Genomic DNA, 17,339 nt, shown 5'->3' on the forward strand with positions numbered 1-17,339 from the left:
GTTAATTTACATTTTCATAGTAAACTTATTTTGGATAAATTATTACGCATACAATGACAGTTGAGACAAATGTATAATAATAATTTGCTATACTGTAGATTTATTTTGATTGACAACGGAAGTCTTCCAAGTGCCCGGCCCGCCTCTTGCTCCTCGGTCACGCCCAAACAGAGTGCGCTCAGAGCGGCTAGTGGCTGGAGAGGAGACTAGTCCCGCCTACAGGCGTGGCTCTCTCCCTCTGGTAGCTGCCGTTGGAACTAACCATAGGTTAGAATGGAACAGTCCAGTAATCTAGAGAGAGACAGAGTGAGAGAGTGAGTGAAGCAAACCAGGATGAACAGCCAGATGTCTCCCTAGTCTGTTAGTTTTGTCGCAGTGGAATAGACGTGCACTTTTATTGTCAATGCTTACCATTGTATGGGATTATAAACGGTCTATTTTAGATTTGTAAACTTGTAGCATGATGTCAAAAGGCGTCTGGAGGAAGCGCGCCCTCTCCACGACTGGAGAAGCCTTGTTCACCTGCCTCGTGATGATGTTTCTTCTCATCGCCGTTCTCAAACACCGGGGGACTCTCGTGGAGGAAGGTTCCACCGGGAGAGAGTTCGGGACTCGCTCCCTGCAAAGTTTAAACAGCATGGATAATAATGACAAAACTGTTAACCAAGCTCCAGCCGAGGATCGGGTCGGGGAGAAATGTCAGGCTACCCAGGTCAAGGGTTTCTCGGCGTACTTCAGTGAGTTGAGTCGGGGGAAGCGGGCGGTGGAGCACAGAGCGGTGAAGGCTAGTGATCCTACACCGGTGGAGGAGCTCAGTCCGGCGGATGTGTTTATAGCGGTGAAAACCACCAAGAAATACCACCACACCAGGCTGGACCTACTGCTGGACACGTGGATCTCTACAAACATGCTACAGGTAATACGAAAAACGTCACACTTACAGGAATGAAGTGCCTTGCTCAAGGACACCTAGTCGGCTCTGCGGTTTGAACCAGCACCCGTTCGAATATAACGCTCTGAACTGCTAGGCTAGCCTATATGGACACGTTGCTATTGTTGTTGTTTGTGAATTTAAATTACCAATTATTCTAAACATGCAACTGGTGATAGGACAAATGCTATATTTTTTAAGAGGAAAACGGAATAAAAATTTGTTTGAATAATTACACAGAAATATAAACACACAAGTTAGTGGCATTATATTATCAATGCATCTAAAGGCTGTCGGAGGCAACGGAACATGTCATGGTTGCTAGGCTACAGGGATAATTAGGCTAAACTGTAAGTAGCGGAGCCTCAACTCGAGCAGAGGGACATTTCACAGTAACAACACTTTTCTTACTAGTACCTGACTTTGCTAATAACAGCTTTATTTAGGAAAGTTTAACTTATGTGTTTGTCCTAGTCTGCCCATAGCTACTGTATTGAGGATAGTTTAACTTACTACAGTATGACTGTGATGTGTGTTTGTCCTAGTCTACCCATAGCTACTGTATTGAGGATAGTTTAACTTACTACAGTATGACTGTGATATGTGTTTGTCCTAGTCTACCCATAGCTACTGTATTGAGGATAGTTTAACTTACTACAGTATGACTGTGATATGTGTTTATCCTAGTCTACCCATAGCTACTGTATTGAGGATAGTTTAACTTACTACAGTATGACTGTGATATGTGTTTGTCCTAGTCTACCCATAGCTACTGTATTGAGGATAGTTTAACTTACTACAGTATGACTGTGATATGTGTTTGTCCTAGTCTACCCATAGCTACTGTATTGAGGATAGTTTAACTTACTACAGTATGACTGTGATGTGTGTTTGTCCTAGTTTACCCATAGCTACTGTATTGAGGATAGTTTAACTTACTACAGTATGACTGTGATGTGTGTTTGTCCTAGTCTACCCATAGCTACTGTATTGAGGATAGTTTAACTTACTACAGTATGACTGTGATATGTGTTTGTCCTAGTCTACCCATAGCTACTGTATTGAGGATAGTTTAACTTACTACAGTATGACTGTGATATGTGTTTGTCCTAGTCTAAATATAGCTACTGTATTGAGGATAGTTTAACTTACTACAGTATGACTGTGATGTGTGTTTGTCCTAGTTTACCCATAGCTACTGTATTGAGGATAGTTTAACTTACTACAGTATGACTGTGATATGTGTTTGTCCTAGTCTACCCATAGCTACTGTATTGAGGATAGTTTAACTTACTACAGTATGACTGTGATGTGTGTTTGTCCTAGTTTACCCATAGCTACTGTATTGAGGATAGTTTAACTTACTACAGTATGACTGTGATGTGTGTTTGTCCTAGTCTACCCATAGCTACTGTATTGAGGATAGTTTAACTTACTACAGTATGACTGTGATATGTGTTTGTCCTAGTCTACCCATAGCTACTGTATTGAGGATAGTTTAACTTACTACAGTATGACTGTGATATGTGTTTATCCTAGTCTACCCATAGCTACTGTATTGAGGATAGTTTAACTTACTACAGTATGACTGTGATATGTGTTTGTCCTAGTCTACCCATAGCTACTGTATTGAGGATAGTTTAACTTACTACAGTATGACTGTGATATGTGTTTGTCCTAGTCTACCCATAGCTACTATATTGAGGATAGTTTAACTTACTACAGTATGACTGTGATGTGTGTTTGTCCTAGTTTACCCATAGCTACTGTATTGAGGATAGTTTAACTTACTACAGTATGACTGTGATGTGTGTTTGTCCTAGTCGACCCATAGCTACTGTATTGAGGATAGTTTAACTTACTACAGTATGACTGTGATATGTGTTTGTCCTAGTCTACCCATAGCTACTGTATTGAGGATAGTTTAACTTACTACAGTATGACTGTGATATGTGTTTGTCCTAGTCTACCCATAGCTACTGTATTGAGGATAGTTTAACTTACTACAGTATGACTGTGATATGTGTTTGTCCTAGTCTACCCATAGCTACTGTATTGAGGATAGTTTAACTTACTACAGTATGACTGTGATATGTGTTTGTCCTAGTTTACCCATAACTACTGTATTGAGGATAGTTTAACTTACTACAGTATGACTGTGACATGTGTTTATCCTAGTCTACCCATAGCTACTGTATTGAAGATAGTTTAACTTACTACAGTATGACTGTGTTATGTGTTTGTCCTAGTCTACCCATAGCTACTGTATTGAGGAACGTTTAACTTACTACAGTATGACTGTGATATGTGTTTATCCTAGTCTACCCATAGCTACTGTATTGAGGAAAGTTTAACTTACTACAGTATGACTGTGATATGTGTTTATCCTAGTCTACCCATAGCTACTGTATTGAAGATAGTTTAACTTACTACAGTATGACTGTGTTATGTGTTTGTCCTAGTCTACCCATAGCTACTGTATTGAGGAAAGTTTAACTTACTACAGTATGACTGTGATATGTGTTTATCCTAGTCTACCCATAGCTACTGTATTGAGGAAAGTTTAACTTACTACAGTATGACTGTGATATGTGTTTATCCTAGTCTACCCATAGCTACATTAGGATGAGAACTTTAAGTTCCTCTGACTCTAATCGAAACGTAGTTAAAACAACATGGTGTATGCTACAGTTTTAGTGAGGCTACCAATGCATCTGCATTCATCAGAAGGCTTCACGGTGTATGTTCCCAGGGGTAACCCCGAGAAACCCCAAACCCTCCTCTGCCTGAAATACCCCTCCGACACGATTAGTTACGCCGGCTCCCTTTCATTGCCTCCACGCTCTGACCAAAGCGCGAGACAGTCAGACGTAAACCTGTAAAGTTAAACTGGAGCCGATGAAGATTACTCCCGGTGGGCAGATCAGAGGACGTAGGAGACGAAGGAATGAAAACGGAGAAGAGCTGATCTACAACAGACTGGTAGAGCTATGTCCTTATAGAGGATACTATATAATGTCATCATAGAGCTTGATCTACAACAGACTGGTAGAGCTATGTCCTTATAGAGGATACTATATAATATCATCATAGAGCTGATCTACAACAGACTGGTAGAACTATGTCCTTATAGAGGATACTATATAATGTCATCATAGAGCTGATCTACAACAGACTGGTAGAACTATATCCTTATAGAGGATAGTATATAATGTCATCATAGAGCTGATCTACAACAGACTGGTAGAACTATGTCCTTATAGAGGGTACTATATAATGTCATCATAGAGCTGATCTACAACAGACTGGTAGAACTATGTCCTTATAGAGGATACTATATAATGTCATCATAGAGTTGATCTACAACAGACTGGTAGAACTATGTCCTTATAGAGGATACTATATAATCTAATCACAGAGCTGATCTACAGCAGACTGTGCTGGCGTTGTAGAGGATACTATACACGGAGTGTACAAAACATTAAGCACACCTTCCTAATATTTAGTTGCACCACCCCCCTTTTGCCCTCAGTTCATCGGGGCATGGACTCTACAAGGTGTCGAAAGTGTTCCACAGGAATGCTGGCCCATGTTGACTCCAATGCTTCCCACAGTTGTGTCAAGTTGGCTGGATGCCCTTTGGGTGGTGGAACATTCTTGATACACACAGGAAACTGTTGAGTGTGAAAAACCCAGCCGCCTTGCAGTTCCTGACACAAACCGGTGCGCCTGGCACCTACTACCACAACCCGTTCAAAGGCACTTTGATTTTGTCTTGCCCATTCACACTCTGAATGACACACATACACAATCCATGTCTCACTTGTCTCAAGGCTTAAAAATCCTTCTTTAACCCGTCTCCTCCCCTTCATCTACACTGATTGAAGTGGATTTAACAAGTGACATCAATAAGGGATCATAGCTTTCACCGGGATTCACCTGGTCAGTCTGTGTCATGGAAAGAGCAGGTGTTCTTAATGTTTGGTATACTCGAGTGTACATCTCCACTCATTGTTGGAGAGAGTAGCTACCTGTAGCCTGTAAAGAGAAGCTACCTGTAGCTACCTGTAGCCTGTAGAAAGAGTAGCTACCTGTAGAGAAACTAGCTACCTGTAGCATGTAAGGAGAGGCTAATCTATGAGTGTGGCTAATTGTAAGGCTAATCTATGAGTATGGCTAATTGTAAGGCTAATCTATGAGTGTGGCTAATTGTAAGGCTAATCTATGAGTGTGGCTTATTGTAAGGCTAATCTATGAGTGTGGCTAATTGTAAAGCTAATCTATGAGTGTTGCTAATTGTAAGGCTAATCTATGAGTGTGGCTTATTGTAAGGCTAATCTATGAGTGTGGCTAATTGTAAGGCTAATCTATGAGTGTGGCTAATTGTAAAGCTAATCTATGAGTGTTGCTAATTGTAAGGCTAATCTATGAGTATGGCTAATTGTAAGGCTAATCTATGAGTGTGGCTTATTGTAAGGCTAATCTATGAGTGTGGCTAATTGTAAAGCTAATCTATGAGTGTTGCTAATTGTAAGGCTAATCTATGAGTGTGGCTAACTGTAAGGCTAATCTATGAGTGTGGCTAATTGTAAGGCTAATCTATGAGTGTGGCTAACTGTAGGGCTAATCTATGAGTGTTGCTAATTGTAAGGCTAATCTATGAGTGTGGCTAATTGTAAAGCTAATCTATGAGTGTGGCTAATTGTAAAGCTAATCTATGAGTGTGGCTAATTGTGAGTGTGGCTAATTGTAAGGCTAATCTATGAGTGTGGCTAATTGTAAGGCTAATCTATGAGTGTGGCTAATTGTAAAGCTAATCTATGAGTGTTGCTAATTGTAAGGCTAATCTATGAGTGTGGCTAACTGTAAGGCTAATCTATGAGTGTGGCTAATTGTAAGGCTAATCTATGAGTGTGGCTAACTGTAGGGCTAATCTATGAGTGTGGCTTATTGTAAGGCTAATCTATGAGTGTGGCTAACTGTAAGGCTAATCTATGAGTGTGGCTAACTGTAAAGCTAATCTATGAGTGTGGCTAACTGTAAAGCTAATCTATGAGTGTGGCTAATTGTAAGGCTAATCTATGAGTGTGGCTAACTGTAGGGCTAATCTATGAGTGTGGCTTATTGTAAGGCTAATCTATGAGTGTGGCTAACTGTAAGGCTAATCTATGAGTGTGGCTAACTGTAAAGCTAATCTATGAGTGTGGCTAATTGTAAGGCTAATCTATGAGTGTGGCTAACTGTAAGGCTAATCTTTGAGTGTGGCTAATTGTAAGGCTAATCTATGAGTGTGGCTAATTGTAAGGCTAATCTATGAGAGTGGCTAATTGTAAGGCTAATTTATGAGAGTGGCTAATTGTAAGGCTAATCTATGAGAGTGGCTAATTGTAAGGCTAATTTATGAGAGTGGCTAATTGTAAGGCTAATCTATGAGTGTGGCTAATTGTAAAGCTAATCTATGAGAGTGGCTAATTGTAAGGCTAATCTATGAGAGTGGGTAATTGTAATTGTCTGAGTCTAAATGTACATCCCAAATGGTACCCTATTCCCTATAAAGTGCACTACTTTTCACCAGAGCCCTATAGGCCATATGCCATTTGGGAGTCAGACTAAAAACCATCAAAAACACACACACACCAGACACTAGTCTTTGTTGATATGTAAACAGAGCGACAAGCTCTCACAGTCTCACTGCAGAATCACACGTTTGTTCATCAACGTCTGATGTCAAAGGTGTAGTTGATGGATTCATTCTGAATGGTTAAGGTTTGGGATTAGGGTGTAAATAAATGGATGGAACACGAGGCCTTCGGAGACGGAGCTCACGGCCTGTACCTATCCGCCATTAGAGCTGGGAATTTCACGGGGACCTCACAATATGATATTATCGCGATACGATATGTATTGCGATTCTCACAATTCTATGTAGGATCTTAATTTGAGCCTGTTTGCTACAGCAGGAAAATTTGAATTATTATGTGGATTATAGTTAATGGACATTTTTTGGTAGGGGTTGATACATTTTTCGTTATTGCAAATCAAGTCTGACATTTTAAAGTGGAAATTACATACTTTAGAAGCCTTTTTGTAGCTCGACTATACCACAAGTTAGCATTTCCTGTGTTGCAGGAAAATTCTCAGCAATAAAAGAGTGATCAAATTAAGATCCTACATCTGTATTTGTTGTGATTCGATACTACAATTTTATTGCGATTTGATGTTCCAAACATATTGCTCACTATATGTCTGCTGCAGAGAGACAAGAGACAGACATGAGGAAACTAGTGTTGATCAGTCATGGAAATAAAAGTCATGAAAACATGTTGGCTCACAATGGAAAAATACAATGGAGAACAAGATACAGGATGAAAAATACCGGAGTTTTGGCATCAGGTACAGCCGACTAGCGCCGGGTACAGCCGACTAGCGCCGGGTACAGCCGACTAGCGCCGGGTACAGCCGACTAGCGCCGGGTACATCCAACTAGTGCTAACCAACGCTATCTAACAAAAAATGTAAAGTATCGATATAATATCCTCCATAAATAATATTGCAATATGTAAATGTATTTGTTTTCCCCCATCACTATCCACCATTCATTTCCACCATGCCTTATCAAAACACAAGCCTACTTGATGCTAATTTTGCTCACCGTCGCCCCCCTAGTGGACGGTTTTGCAGTCATGAGTCATCTCCTGACGTCCTGCTTACCTGGATGGATCATAAACTCACAGTGGGTCATAAGCAACCTGGCTGAACAGAGAAAGGAAAGCACCGTGTTTACCCATGTCTGGGTTGACTCGTGTGTGTGTGTGTGTGTGTGTGTGTGTGTGTGTGTGTGTGTGTGTGTGTGTGTGTGTGTGTGTGTGTGTGTGTGTGTGTGTGTGTGTGTGTGTGTGTGTGTGTGTGTGTGTGTGTGTGTGTGTGTGTGTGTGTGTGTGTGTGTGTGTGTGTGTGTGTGTGTGTGTGTGTGTGGGTGGACATTCCTTTGTCTACTCTCAGGTGTGTGTTAAAGTCCTGCCCCTATAGGCTACTGTAGGACTGCTGAGTAAGGGAATACTAAACACACACACCCTGGGAACTCTCTCTCTTTCTCGTGGGAAGGGAAGAGGTATGTGTGTGATGTTTAGGAGAGTAAACACACAGACACACACCCTGGCAGAGGTAACCTTAACAATATGTTGCCTCAGAGGTAGTTGTGACGTTACCAGGAGACTTTAGCTACTTGGTTGTTATAGTGGTTGATTGTTAAAAAATGTTTCTCCTTTTCTCTCTGTCTCTCTCTGTCTCTCGCTCTGTCTCTCGCTCTGTCTCTCGCTCTGTCTCTCGCTCTGTCTCTCGCTCTGTCTCTCTCTCTGTCTCTGTCTCTCTCTCTCTTGTTATTGTTCTATTAATGTAGTTTCCTGTGTTGTAAAACTCAAATCCTGGCTTGCCTCCTAACCTTCCTCCCCCTTCTCTCTTCTCACCATTATCTCTCTACCCTGTATGAGACAATGTGTAGTTTCCTCTGTGGGGTCTTAACAATGACAAACACACACACACACACACACAGAGACACACGCACAGAGACACACAGAGACACACACACACACACACACAGAGACACACGCACAGAGACACACAGAGACACACACACACAGAGACACACACACACACACACACAGAGACACACACAGAGACACACACACAGAGACACACACACACACACACACACACAGAGACACACACACACACACACACACAGAGACACACACACACACACACACAGAGACACACACACGCACAGAGACACGCGCACAGAGACACGCGCACAGAGACACACGCACACACGCACAGAGACACACGCACAGAGACACACGCACACACGCACAGAGACACACGCACAGAGACACACACACACGCACAGAGACACACACACACAAGCTGGTTTTCCTCTGGAGGGTTTAAGAGCTCACAGATGGACAGGGCTGACGAGAACACACAGCTGGAGAGAAAGACTGGACTACTGACACACACACACACACACACACACACACACACACACACACACACACACACACACGGACATACAAACAGGGACACACACACACAAATACATGGTTGCTGATTGAGGAGAAAGTACTGTCAAGTCAGTGGTTATAGGAGAGAGAGACAGTGGTTACAGGAGAGAGAGACAGTGGTTATAGGAGAGAGAGACAGTGGTTATAGGAGAGAGAGACAGTGGTTATAGGAGAGAGAGACGGTGGTTATAGGAGAGAGAGACGGTGATTATAGGAGAGAGAGACACTGGTTATAGGAGAGAGAGACAGTGGTTATAGGAGAGAGAGACAGTGGTTATAGGAGAGAGAGACAGTGGTTATAGGAGAGAGAGACAGTGGTTACAGGAGAGAGAGACGGTGGTTACAGGAGAGAGAGACGGTGGTTATAGGAGAGAGAGACAGTGGTTATAGGAGAGAGAGACAGTGGTTACAGGAGAGAGAGACAGTGGTTACAGGAGAGAGAGACAGTGGTTACAGGAGAGAGAGACAGTGGTTATAGGAGAGAGAGACAGTGATTACAGGAGAGAGACACAGTGATTATAGGAGAGAGAGACAGTGGTTATAGGAGAGAGAGACAGTGGTTACAGGAGAGAGAGACAGTGGTTACAGGAGAGAGAGACAGTGGTTACAGGAGAGAGAGACAGTGGTTATAGGAGAGAGAGACAGTGGTTATAGGAGAGAGAGACAGTGGTTATAGGAGAGAGAGACAGTGATTACAGGAGAGAGAGACAGTGGTTACAGGAGAGAGAGACAGTGGTTATAGGAGAGAGAGACAGTGGTTACAGGAGAGAGAGACGGTGGTTACAGGAGAGAGAGACGGTGGTTACAGGAGAGAGAGACAGTGGTTATAGGAGAGAGAGACAGTGGTTATAGGAGAGAGAGACAGTGGTTACAGGAGAGAGAGACGGTGGTTACAGGAGAGAGAGACAGTGGTTATAGGAGAGAGAGACAGTGGTTACAGGAGAGAGAGACAGTGGTTATAGGAGAGAGAGACAGTGGTTACAGGAGAGAGAGACAGTGGTTACAGGAGAGAGAGACAGTGGTTACAGGAGAGAGAGACAGTGGTTACAGGAGAGAGAGACGGTGGTTATAGGAGAGAGAGACAGTGGTTATAGGAGAGAGAGACAGTGGTTACAGGAGAGAGAGACGGTGGTTATAGGAGAGAGAGACAGTGGTTACAGGAGAGAGAGACAGTGGTTACAGGAGAGAGAGACAGTGGTTATAGGAGAGAGAGACAGTGGTTACAGGAGAGAGAGACAGTGGTTATAGGAGAGAGAGACAGTGGTTACAGGAGAGAGAGACAGTGGTTATAGGAGAGAGAGACAGTGGTTATAGGAGAGAGAGACGGTGGTTACAGGAGAGAGAGACAGTGGTTATAGGAGAGAGAGACAGTGGTTACAGGAGAGAGAGACGGTGGTTATAGGAGAGAGAGACAGTGGTTATAGGAGAGAGAGACAGTGGTTATAGGAGAGAGAGACAGTGGTTACAGGAGAGAGAGACAGTGGTTATAGGAGAGAGAGACAGTGGTTACAGGAGAGAGAGACAGTGGTTATAGGAGAGAGAGACAGTGGTTACAGGAGAGAGAGACAGTGGTTATAGGAGAGAGAGACAGTGGTTACAGGAGAGAGAGACAGTGGTTACAGGAGAGAGAGACAGTGGTTATAGGAGAGAGAGACAGTGGTTACAGGAGAGAGAGACAGTGGTTATAGGAGAGAGAGACAGTGGTTACAGGAGAGAGAGACAGTGGTTATAGGAGAGAGAGACAGTGGTTATAGGAGAGAGAGACAGTGGTTATAGGAGAGAGAGACAGTGGTTATAGGAAAGAGAGACAGTGGTTACAGGAGAGAGAGACAGTGGTTATAGGAGAGAGAGACAGTGGTTATAGGAGAGAGAGACGGTGGTTACAGGAGAGAGAGACAGTGGTTATAGGAGAGAGAGACAGTGGTTATAGGAGAGAGAGACAGTGGTTATAGGAGAGAGAGACAGTGGTTATAGGAGAGAGAGACAGTGGTTATAGGAGAGAGAGACAGTGGTTATAGGAGAGAGAGACAGTGGTTATAGGAGAGAGAGACAGTGGTTATAGGAGAGAGAGACAGTGGTTACAGGAGAGAGAGACAGTGGTTACAGGAGAGAGAGACAGTGGTTACAGGAGAGAGAGACAGTGGTTATAGGAGAGAGAGACAGTGGTTATAGGAGAGAGAGACAGTGGTTATAGGAGAGAGAGACAGTGGTTACAGGAGAGAGAGACAGTGATTATAGGTGAGACGGAGACAGTGGTTATAGGAGAGACAGATGTAATCTAATATCAGTATGGGAGCAGGAAGCTGGAGAGAGGTGTTGACACACTCATCAAAACACTGACCCTGTCTGTCGTGTGTGTCCCTGTGTGTCGTGTGTGTGTGTGTGTGTGTCCGTGTGTGTTAAGAGAACCACACAACACCACGGAAAATGGGGGAAATGAGACTGTTTTGCCCATGTGCTGCACTAGGCAAGGGGCAGGGAGCAGGGAAGTGTCTATGTTTATTTGGGGGTCTCAGGGTGGGTCTTTCCTGCCTGGGGGAGTCCGGGGTACGCCTGGCTGATGCTGGCTTCCTGAGTTCTGACAGACAGACAGACCACGCACACACCCACACACACACCCACACCCCCCCCCCCACCACACACACACACACACACACACACACACACACACAAATGTTGTCTACTACTAAAATGTGGTTATTTAATAATAGTAGCCATTAATTTAATGAATTAATTTGTACAATATAATAACGTTCTAGGGCTTTTAACTGGTCGGGACATAGTTATTATCCCAGAGTAATGCCAACTCATTATGCAGTGGGAACTGTTGAAGTGGGACACACAACCACACACACACACAACCACACACACACACAACCACACACACACACACACACACACACACACACACACACACACACACACACACACACACACGGCAGTGGGAGTAATGTGAGGAATGTGTCAGAGAGAGTTGGAACAAAGACTTTCTCCCGGGGAGACCTCTCTAGTTAACTACAGCAGCTGTATGCTAATACCTCGGAGTGTGTGAGTGTCAGGGGGGGCTTTCAAGAATCTAACGTATGAAATACATTTTGATTTGTTTAACACTTTTTTGTTTACTACATGATTCCATATGTGTTATTTCATAGTTTTGATGTCTTCACTATTATTCTACAATGTAGAAAACAGTACAAATAAAGACCAACCCTTGAATGAGTAGGTGTGTCCAAACTGTTGACTGGTACTGTATGACTATGGTCTATCATTGAATGTCACACTAGCAGGCACACACACACACACACTCACACACACCCCACTGGACTGGCCAGCAGCTGGTATGATGCTGAGTGGTTTACCTTAGTTTTGGCTCAGATCCAGTATCAGCACTATTGTCTGTCTCCACTCAATACTGTGACTGTGGTGGATAAACTACCCATACCCTCTCTCTCTGTGTGTGTGTGTGTGTGTGTGTGTGTGTGTGTGTGTGTGTGTGTGTGTGTGTGTGTGTGTGTGTGTGTGTGTGTGTGTGTGTGTGTGTGTGTGTGTGTGTGTGTGTGTGTGTGTGTGTGTGTGTGTGTGTGTGTGTGTGTGTGTGTGTGTGTGTGTGTGTGTGTGTGTGTGTGTGTGTGTGTGTGTGTGTGTGTGTGTGTGTGTGTGTGTGTGTGTGTGTGTGTGTGTGTGTGTGTGTGTGTGTGTGTGTGTGTGTGTGTGTGTAACATTACATGATGACATGTCAGAGGAAGGAAACAGGTGCAGTTTCACCTGCAGTGAAAAACAACACTGTGGAACAGAATGTGGTTCTGTTTTAGACCAGTCGGCTGGAACAATGATGGAACAGAATGTTGTTCTGTTAGACCAGTCAGCTGGAACAATGATGGAACAGAATGTTGTTCTGTTAGACCAGTCAGCTGGAACAATGATGGAACAGAATGTTGTTCTGTTAGACCAGTCAGCTGGAACAATGATGGAACAGAATGTTGTTCTGTTGTAGACCAGTCAGCTGGAACAATGATGGAACAGAATGTTGTTCTGTTGTAGACCAGTCAGCTGGAACAATGATGGAACAGAATGTTGTTCTGTTAGACCAGTCGGCTGGAACGATGATGGAACAGAATGTTGTTCTGTTAGACCAGTCGGCTGGAACGATGATGGAACAGAATGTTGTTCTGTTAGACCAGTCAGCTGGAACGATGATGGAACAGAATGTTGTTCTGTTAGACCAGTCAGCTGGAACAATGATGGAACAGAATGTTGTTCTGTTTTAGACCAGTCAGCTGGAACAATGATGGAACAGAATGTTGTTCTGTTAGACCAGTCAGCTGGAACGATGATGGAACAGAATGTTGTTCTGTTTTAGACCAGTCAGCTGGAACAATGATGGAACAGAATGTTGTTCTGTTAGACCAGTCAGCTGGAACGATGATGGAACAGAATGTTGTTCTGTTTTAGACCAGTCAGCTGGAACAATGATGGAACAGAATGTTGTTCTGTTTTAGACCAGTCAGCTGGAACAATGATGGAACAGAATGTTGTTCTGTTAGACCAGTCGGCTGGAACGATGATGGAACAGAATGTTGTTCTGTTAGACCAGTCAGCTGGAACAATGATGGAACAGAATGTTGTTCTGTTAGACCAGTCGGCTGGAACAATGATGGAACAGAATGTTGTTCTGTTAGACCAGTCGGCTGGAACAATGATGGAACAGAATGTTGTTCTGTTGTAGACCAGTCAGCTGGAACAATGATGGAACAGAATGTTGTTCTGTTGTAGACCAGTCAGCTGGAACAATGATGGAACAGAATGTTGTTCTGTTAGACCAGTCAGCTGGAACAATGATGGAACAGAATGTTGTTCTGTTGTAGACCAGTCAGCTGGAACAATGATGGAACAGAATGTTGTTCTGTTAGACCAGTCGGCTGGAACAATGATGGAACAGAATGTTGTTCTGTTAGACCAGTCAGCTGGAACAATGATGGAACAGAATGTTGTTCTGTTAGACCAGTCAGCTGGAACAATGATGGAACAGAATGTTGTTCTGTTAGACCAGTCAGCTGGAACAATGATGGAACAGAATGTTGTTCTGTTAGACCAGTCGGCTGGAACAATGATGGAACAGAATGTTGTTCTGTTAGACCAGTCGGCTGGAACAATGATGGAACAGAATGTTGTTCTGTTAGACCAGTCAGCTGGAACAATGATGGAACAGAATGTTGTTCTGTTTTAGACCAGTCAGCTGGAACAATGATGGAACAGAATGTTGTTCTGTTAGACCAGTCAGCTGGAACAATGATGGAACAGAATGTTGTTCTGTTAGACCAGTCAGCTGGAACAATGATGGAACAGAATGTTGTTCTGTTAGACCAGTCAGCTGGAACAATGATGGAACAGAATGTTGTTCTGTTAGACCAGTCAGCTGGAACAATGATGGAACAGAATGTTGTTCTGTTAGACCAGTCAGCTGGAACAATGATGGAACAGAATGTTGTTCTGTTAGACCAGTCAGCTGGAACAATGATGGAACAGAATGTTGTTCTGTTGTAGACCAGTCAGCTGGAACGATGATGGAACAGAATGTTGTTCTGTTAGACCAGTCAGCTGGAACAATGATGGAACAGAATGTTGTTCTGTTAGACCAGTCAGCTGGAACGATGATGGAACAGAATGTTGTTCTGTTGTAGACCAGTCAGCTGGAACGATGATGGAACAGAATGTTGTTCTGTTAGACCAGTCAGCTGGAACAATGATGGAACAGAATGTTGTTCTGTTTTAGACCAGTCGGCTGGAACAATGATGGAACAGAATGTTGTTCTGTTAGACCAGTCAGCTGGAACAATGATGGAACAGAATGTTGTTCTGTTAGACCAGTCGGCTGGAACAATGATGGAACAGAATGTTGTTCTGTTTTAGACCAGTCGGCTGGAACAATGATGGAACAGAATGTTGTTCTGTTAGACCAGTCAGCTGGAACAATGATGGAACAGAATGTTGTTCTGTTAGACCAGTCAGCTGGAACAATGATGGAACAGAATGTTGTTCTGTTAGACCAGTCGGCTGGAACAATGATGGAACAGAATGTTGTTCTGTTTTAGACCAGTCAGCTGGAACAATGATGGAACAGAATGTTGTTCTGTTAGACCAGTCGGCTGGAACGATGATGGAACAGAATGTTGTTCTGTTAGACCAGTCAGCTGGAACAATGATGGAACAGAATGTTGTTCTGTTGTAGACCAGTCAGCTGGAACAATGATGGAACAGAATGTTGTTCTGTTTTAGACCAGTCAGCTGGAACGATGATGGAACAGAATGTTGTTCTGTTAGACCAGTCAGCTGGAACAATGATGGAACAGAATGTTGTTCTGTTGTAGACCAGTCAGCTGGAACAATGATGGAACAGAATGTTGTTCTGTTAGACCAGTCAGCTGGAACAATGATGGAACAGAATGTTGTTCTGTTGTAGACCAGTCAGCTGGAACAATGATGGAACAGAATGTTGTTCTGTTAGACCAGTCAGCTGGAACGATGATGGAACAGAATGTTGTTCTGTTAGACCAGTCAGCTGGAACAATGATGGAACAGAATGTTGTTCTGTTAGACCAGTCAGCTGGAACAATGATGGAACAGAATGTTGTTCTGTTAGACCAGTCAGCTGGAACGATGATGGAACAGAATGTTGTTCTGTTAGACCAGTCAGCTGGAACAATGATGGAACAGAATGTTGTTCTGTTGTAGACCAGTCAGCTGGAACAATGATGGAACAGAATGTTGTTCTGTTTTAGACCAGTCAGCTGGAACGATGATGGAACAGAATGTTGTTCTGTTAGACCAGTCAGCTGGAACAATGATGGAACAGAATGTTGTTCTGTTAGACCAGTCGGCTGGAACAATGATGGAACAGAATGTTGTTCTGTTAGACCAGTCAGCTGGAACAATGATGGAACAGAATGTTGTTCTGTTAGACCAGTCGGCTGGAACAATGATGGAACAGAATGTTGTTCTGTTGTTCTGTTTTCAGTTTAATTTCTCCAACAATAACCTGATCAAACCGGATGACTGGGGCTGGGGCCCAAATAGTACTCCTATATAGTGCACTACAGTATATCCAGACCCCTTGACTTCACTCATATAGTGTACTACAGTACATTCGGAAAGTAGTTTTAATTTGACTTACCTGTGGTAAATTCAATTGATTGGACATGATTTGGAAAAGCACACAACTGTCTATATAAGGTCCCACAGTTGACAGTGAATGTCAGAGCAAAAACCAAGCCATGAGGTCGAAGGAATTGTCAGTAGAGCTCCGAGACAGGATTGTATCGAGGCACAGATCTGATAAAGGGTACCAAAACATTTCTGCAGCATTGAAGGTACCCAAGAACACAGTGGCCTCCATCATTTTAAATGGAAGAAGTTTGGAACCACCAAGACTCTTCTAGAGCTGGCTGCCCGGCCAAACTGAGCAATCGGGGGAGAAGGGCCTTGGTCAGGGAGGTGACCAATAACCTGATGGTCACTCTGACAGAGCTCCAGAGGTCCTCTGTGGAGATGGAAGAATCTTCCAGAAGGACAACCATCTCTGCAGCACTCCACCAATCAGGCCTTTATGGTAGAGTGGCCAGAAGGAAGCCACTCCTCAGTAAAAGGCACATGACAGGTCGCTTGGAGTTTGTCAAAAGGCACCTAAAGGACTCTCAGACCATGAGAAACAAGATTCTCTGGTCTGTTGAAACCAAGATTGAACTCTTTGGCCTGAATGCCAAGTGTCACGTCTGGAGGAAACCTGGCACCCTACGGTGGAGCATGGTGGTGGCAGCATCATGTTGTGGGGATGTTTTTCAGCGGCAGGGACTGGGAGACTAGTCAGGATTGAGGGAAAGATGAACGGAGCAAAGTACAGAGAGATCCTTGATGAAAACCTGCTCCAGAGTGCTCAGGACCTCAGACTGGGGCGAAGGTTCACCTTCCAAGGTTCACCTTATCCTAAGCACACAGCCAAGACAATGCAGGAGTGGCTTTGTGACAAGTGTCTGAATGTTCTTGAGTGGACCAGCCAGAGCCCGGACTTGAACCTGATCGAACATCTCTGTAGAGACCTGAAAATAGCTGTGCAGCGATGCTCCCCATCCAACCTGACAAAGCTTGAGAGTATCTACAGAGAATAATAGGATAATCTCCCCAAATACAGGTGTGCCAAGCTTGTAGCATCCTACCCAATAAGACTCAAGGCTGTAATCGCTACCAAAGGTGCTTCAACAAAGTACTGAGTAAAGGGTCTGAATACTTATGTAAATGTGATATTTCAGTTTTTAATATTGTGTAAATTTGTAACATTAAAAAAAATAATACAA

At 43.4% G+C, this 17,339-nt stretch overlaps 1 protein-coding gene across 1 annotated transcript in view; it reads left to right on the forward strand.

Annotated features, from left to right (window-relative positions):
- The first annotated feature begins 270 nt into the window (after positions 1-270).
- LOC139568362 (beta-1,3-N-acetylglucosaminyltransferase lunatic fringe-like) overlaps positions 271-17,339 on the forward strand; it is a 31,529-nt gene continuing 14,460 nt past the window's right edge. The window contains exon 1 of the mRNA XM_071390135.1: positions 271-916. Within this exon, the coding sequence (XP_071246236.1) occupies positions 461-916 (456 nt within the window). The 5' untranslated portion in view covers positions 271-460. The remainder of the gene's footprint in view (positions 917-17,339) is intronic.

Source organism: Salvelinus alpinus, chromosome 2 (assembly GCF_045679555.1).
Source record: "Salvelinus alpinus chromosome 2, SLU_Salpinus.1, whole genome shotgun sequence".
Classification (NCBI taxonomy): domain Eukaryota; kingdom Metazoa; phylum Chordata; class Actinopteri; order Salmoniformes; family Salmonidae; genus Salvelinus; species Salvelinus alpinus.